This window comes from Esox lucius, chromosome 3, assembly GCF_011004845.1.
Source record: "Esox lucius isolate fEsoLuc1 chromosome 3, fEsoLuc1.pri, whole genome shotgun sequence".
Classification (NCBI taxonomy): Eukaryota; Metazoa; Chordata; class Actinopteri; order Esociformes; family Esocidae; genus Esox; species Esox lucius.
The window spans coordinates 35,253,971-35,259,970 of NC_047571.1; the positions used below are offsets into that span (position 1 = coordinate 35,253,971).

Below are 6,000 nucleotides of genomic sequence, written 5' to 3' on the forward strand. Positions count from 1 at the left end.
TCTGAATGGTTTAGGACCCGAATACATTTCTGATATGTTTGCAGAATATAAACCGAGCAGGGCTCTTAGATCCATGAACACAGGTCAGCTAATAGAGCCCAGAGTCCAAACTAAACATGGAGAAGCTGCGTTTAGCACTTATGCTGTACAAAACTAGAATAAACTACCAGAAGATCCTGGACGTGCCCCAAAACTATCCATTTTTAAATCCAGGTAAAAAACACTTCTCTTCTCACGTGCCTGTGACTGAGCACTTAAACTTAACCACACTGTTTAGCCTCATAGCTTCCCACTTTTAATCGTTATATGTTTTCTTATTGTATTTTTTCCTTATTATGATGTGTTAATTTGCTTTGATGTTTTCATTTGAGTATTTGTTTTTATGTTATTGTACTGTCATATATTTTTCTTTGTAAAGCACATTGAATTGCTTCGATGTATGAATTGTGCTATATAAACTTGCTTTTCTATAAAATAGCTGGTGCCTGTCAGGTTTGCCATCCAAGAGTGGGCGGAGCCTGGGAGGAGGCAGGAGGATCTGAATTTCTGTGTCAAACAGATAGGCAACAGATAGATCTAGGAAGATAAGAACAGATAACATTTATTTTTGAATGTAAGTAACTACAGAGCAAACAACAGAGGTGTCCTCTACTGCAGGTCAGTGGAAGTGGCTGGATGAAAGCGTGCTGGACTATACTAATTGGGCTGAAGGAGAACCTCGGAACTCTTCCAGAAACATCTATGGATATGGAAGGATTCTCTCTTCTGATGGGACCTGGAGCACTGGAACAAGCTGGAGTGACAAACCATACATCTGCAAGAGACCCAAAAGTAAGAGTTCAAATATGATAGAATTATCCTCTGATTTATGTCTGTCTGCCAGGAACCACATCTGTCTTAACAATGTCTAAATAAGTTGATCTGATGCAGACAGTGGTGAATTGAAATCACAGTCAAAACCTATGATCTAACATAGTGGATATCCAGCAAATCTGTCTTGTTTTATATACTGAAATTAGATTACATTGAGGTTACTTTTGTCAGATTGGGATATACATTGGGGAGAACAATTTTGCAGGTCTGTAATTTTTATCATAGTTACACATCAACTGTGAGAGATCCAGAACATCACATTGTATAATTTGTAAATAATTAATTAGCATTTTATTGCATAAGTATTTGATCACCTACCAACCAATTCCGGCTCTCACTGACCTGTTTGAACTTGTTACCTGTATAAAAGACACCTGTCCACACACTCAATCAAACAGAATCCAACCTCATCAATGATCATGAGGAAGGTGAGGGATAAGCCCAGAACTACACGGCAGGACCTGGTCAATGACCTGAAGAGAGCTGGAACCACAGTCTCGAAGAAAACCATTAGTAACACACTACGCCGTCATGGATTAAATTCCTGCAGCGCACGCAATGTCCCCCTGCTCAAGCCAGCGCATGTCCAGGCCCGTCTGAGGTTTGCCAGTGACCATCTGGATGATCCAGAGGAGGAATGGGAGAAGGTCATGTGGTCTGATGAGACAAACATTTAGCTTTTTGATATAAACTCCACTCGCCGTGTTTGGCGGAAGAAGAAGGATGAGTAAAACCCCAAGAACATCATCCCAACCGTTAAGCATGGAGGTGGAAACATCATTCTTTGGGGATGCCTTTCTTTAAAGGGGACAGGACGACTGCACCGTATTGAGAGGAGGATGGATGGGGCCATGTATCACGAGATCTTGGCCAACATCTTCCTTCCTTCAGTAAGAACACTGAAGATGGGTCGTGGCTGGGTCTTCCAGCCTGGCAATGACACGAAACACACAGCCAGGGCAACTAAAGAGTGGCTCCGTAAGAAGCATCTCAAGGTCCTGGCCAGTCTCCAGACCTGAACCCAATAGAAAATCTTTGGAGGGAGCTGAAAGTCCGTATTGCCCAGAGACAGCCCCGAAACCTGAAGGATCTGGAGAAGGTCTGTATGGAGGAGTGGGCCAAAATCCCTGCTGCAGTGTGTGCAAACCTGGTCAAGAACTACAGGAAACATTTGATCTCTGTAATTGCAAACAAAGGTTTCTGTACCAAATATGAAGTTATGCTTTTCTGATGTATCAAATACTTATTTTAAGCAATAAAATGCAATCTAATTACTTAAAAATCATACAATGTGATTTTCTTGATTTTTGTTTTAGATTTCATCACTCACAGTTGAAGAGTACCTATGATAAAAATTACAGACTTTTACATGCTTTGTAAGTGGGAAAACTTGCAAAATCTTTTTTTTTCTGACAGCCGTCTTTTAAATTACTGTAGCGGTCTCTGAACGGGCGTGTTTCTTTAACAATAATAGTTTTGTATATATCACAAAATCTACTTGATAAAGATATTATTTCCTTTTCATATTTCAACACAATTTTCCAAATGCAAACAAAGGTAATGGGTAAAAAGTTCACGCAGATGGGGGACAACATGTCAGATACTAAGGAAATGTCTGCATTATCCACAGTCGTTCTTATCCATCCGAAGAGAACATATCCATGGCAATAAAAATATATGAAAAGAAAACATATTGAAATGATGTAAACAATTGACTCCTTTACTGATAACCTTTATTTAATCCTCTCTTTTCCTCCAGTTTTACCAGAAACACAACCAACTCATGGTAAGTTTTGAAAAGTTGTCAATCAAATAATCAGTTTAGTAATAAAACCATTCTGTCATGGTTGTGGTAGGTGTAGGACACGGGCGCAGAGTCGAGGAAAAGAGTATAATCCATGTTTTAATGAAACAAAAGACTCAAAACAAACAGCAGCAACCAGTGACATGGGGTATTCCATACAGAGGAGAAAGCAAAATGAACCACACTGGTGTGGCAAAACAGGGAACTTAAATACGCTTCCCAATTGGAGGCAACGACCAACGCCTGCCTCCAATTGGGGAGACCAAAAGGATTGGAGGTGGCTAGAGGCACCACCTCCTGTCCTGTCCTGACTATGCCCCCAGCCCAGCGCAGAGATGACTAGTGGCATAGCCAGGACATGACACATTCATTCATCCATTCATTCATCCATAGAGTATTATCACTCAATTAATATTGTCAGTCAAACCACATACATTTCAATGTTTCCACATATACATAATAATCAGTCTATTAACCAATCAGTTAACCAATCAGCTCATCTCCTTTTTGTACAATGTATCCCTGTCATCCAGGAACCTATCAGAAATTAGGTCAGAAGCGTGTGTATTATGGTCTGGCTGTGGTGGTGGTGATGGCTGCATTCTGTCTGATGGGACTCACAGCTGCATGTCTCTACAAGAACACCGGTCGTCCCCTGCCCTCCTTCAGTAAACCCCTGGTCTTCCACCCAGGATGGAGAGCCTTCAACAACCCCCTTTACAGTGAGCCGGTCAACAAGGACGACCTGGTCAACACCAACACAGTCGACAGTAGCCAACTGGTTGACCACATGGAGGAGGAGCCACAGTCTATGATTACTCTGTGATAGGAGGATGGTGATGACATAAGGGAGGAGCCACAGTCTATGATTACTCTGTGATAGGAGGATGGTGATGACATAAGGGAGGAGCCACAGTCTATGATTACTCTGTGATAGGAGGATGGTGATGACATAAGGGAGGAGCCACAGTCTATGATTACTCTGTGATAGGAGGATGGTGATGACATAAGGGAGGAGCCACAGTCTATGATTACTCTGTGATAGGAGGATGGTGATGACTAGAGTGTTCACAGTGTTGTTTGACTAATTGACTATATTGTATGAACATTGGACTTTATAATCTTCATTTATAATTATAGAAGTGCATATTTCACTTTCAATACTTCTAGATACATGTTCTCCAATAATATATGTAAGCAATATGTTACGTGGGGGTGTGGTATATGGCCAATATAGCACAGTAAAGGGCAGTTCTTGGACACAGCTCTCAGTCATGTTATATTGGGGATATATCACAAAGCCCACCAGATGCCATAGGGTAACTGACACCATGTCTAAGTGTTCAGGCATGCTATGGTTTATCGGTCGTATACAACACCCCCCATGCCTTATTACCTGAATATATAGCTCCAGAACAAAATTTTACCACTGCACCTCTTTCTTTCCTTTCCAAAAAAGTTGAAAAGGAAGGTTTTGAGTGAGAAACTGAAGCATTGCAGTGATCTTTTAATTTTAACCCTTCTGTTCCTCACAAAATTAATAAAACAACTAAATGGTAATGCCAGTTGACAGATGAGCCTAACACCAGCACAGTTTAACAGATTGGAACTTAGAAAGAAATGTAGAGAGGAACTAGACTCTGAACGGTGGCCAGTCCTCTTCTGACTTTGCCGGGTGAGGACTTTGGACACTGACAGATACAAGTCTTGAGCCTTGTAGTCCTGTAGCTCATGTCCTCCTAAACATAACTGGACCGGCACCGTAAAACCTCGGGGCTGAGACAGGAGGGTCCAGAGACACTTTTGACGATAAACCCAGACAGGGCTCCACAGGCAGGAAAGTTATCATATCTTCTTGTGAAATGTGCCCACTGCAATCCTTCCACTTCACTTAGCCAGAATTGTATTATTGGTAGAATCACAGTTGGGTAATGTAGCAATTGGGTAATATTTGGGTTTCAGGCGAACAAAAATGCAACCACAGATTTTAATGACCCACCCAGCAGAGAACAGAGGAAAGAGGAACTGTGTGATACAGTCATGAATCAGTGAAGCAGCTACGTTCTTACTCTCATGTTTGCCATCTTGTGTATTTGGCTTTGCTCCTCAAGAAATGTGAGAAACTAATGAAAAGATTCTGCATGGTCCCGTCTTATATCATATTTATAAAGTGCTACTTTTCACTTTAGTGTTCCACACAGTTCAGCTCTTGGACCCCTGGTGTTTTCTGTATACTGTAGATGTTAACAAGGAAATACATGCCACAATGTAAATAACCATAACCATTTTGAAATCACTCTCAAAGTTTTGAGCTACAGTGCCTATAGAAAGTCACAAATACGTGCTACTTATGCCGTATAATGAATTGTCCATAATCATTATAAAATGACTGTGAAAGGGTTGTTATGGACATTTTGAACTACGGTGCATTTGAGAAACGTCTGTCTTTCTATTGGCTGGTATGTAAATCTGTACTTTGATTGTGACACACATGTCTGTATAATATCAGAGGATTATTAGGTATTTGGGCCATGCCCTCCTGCCTAGAAGAAGGATGTATTCTTTGTCGTCATATACATGTATGAATGAGTTACTAGTTAAAGATAACCGAGAGGGGTCTGGTGTTTGAATAGGAGACATCCTTGACCGGCACCGGTGGATTAGAGGGTTACTCGTAAATCTGTATAACTCTTTAGTGTCTCTGTTGATTATCCAGACATTGTGTCTCCTCAGGAGTTGAGAAGGATAAGGTGGGGGGACAGCCCGCCCTTTGGGTAAACAGATGGCAGCATCTTAACACACCTTTTCTATGTAATATATACGGATTGTTCAAGTATGGAGTTAGAGACTCCTCAGACGATTATGCGTGTGTAAGCGGTGGACGCGTCTCTCTCATTTGCAAATGATTTAATAAACATGTGAAATTGTGCCAAGAGAACTTGGTCTCTGTTTCTTACTCCTTTAAGAATGTCGATACATGGAATTTCCATCACAGGGTACCTACAGCACCAATAGAAAGTCTGCAAGCCCTTTTTCAAATGTTATAATTTCATGCATTTAAACCAGTCTATACACCACACTCCTCCAATGTTTATTATTATATATATATATTATATATTAAACTTGTTTTTTTTGTCCTAAATTAGCATAGGTGTTACCAATCACCTTCAAAATCCCACAGCAATTAAATTGACCTTCAGTTGTGTCAAATGTATGTAGTTCTGTCTGTTTCTGAGGGTTTCCATAGTTGGGATGGGAATTTCAAAGCAAGCACTTATTATGATGAGTAATGACTGGAACTGGCTTGTAGAGTTGGGTTTGAG

The 6,000-nt window shown here is 40.8% G+C and overlaps 1 protein-coding gene across 2 annotated transcripts in view; it reads left to right on the plus strand.

The window, feature by feature from the left end:
* LOC105009318 (macrophage mannose receptor 1) overlaps nt 1-5,141 on the plus strand; it is a 55,622-nt gene extending 50,481 nt beyond the window's left edge. Inside the window, exons 32-35 of one of the 2 annotated variants that reach the window (XM_034288885.1) lie at nt 658-831; nt 2,633-2,659; nt 3,211-3,513; nt 3,568-5,141. In XM_034288885.1, the coding sequence (XP_034144776.1) occupies nt 658-831; nt 2,633-2,659; nt 3,211-3,503 (494 nt within the window). In that variant the 3' untranslated portion in view covers nt 3,504-3,513; nt 3,568-5,141. Of the gene's footprint in view, nt 1-657; nt 832-2,632; nt 2,660-3,210 lie in introns of both variants that reach the window. The other variant, XM_034288878.1, reaches the window with a different exon arrangement.
* The last annotated feature ends 859 nt before the right edge of the window (nt 5,142-6,000 follow it).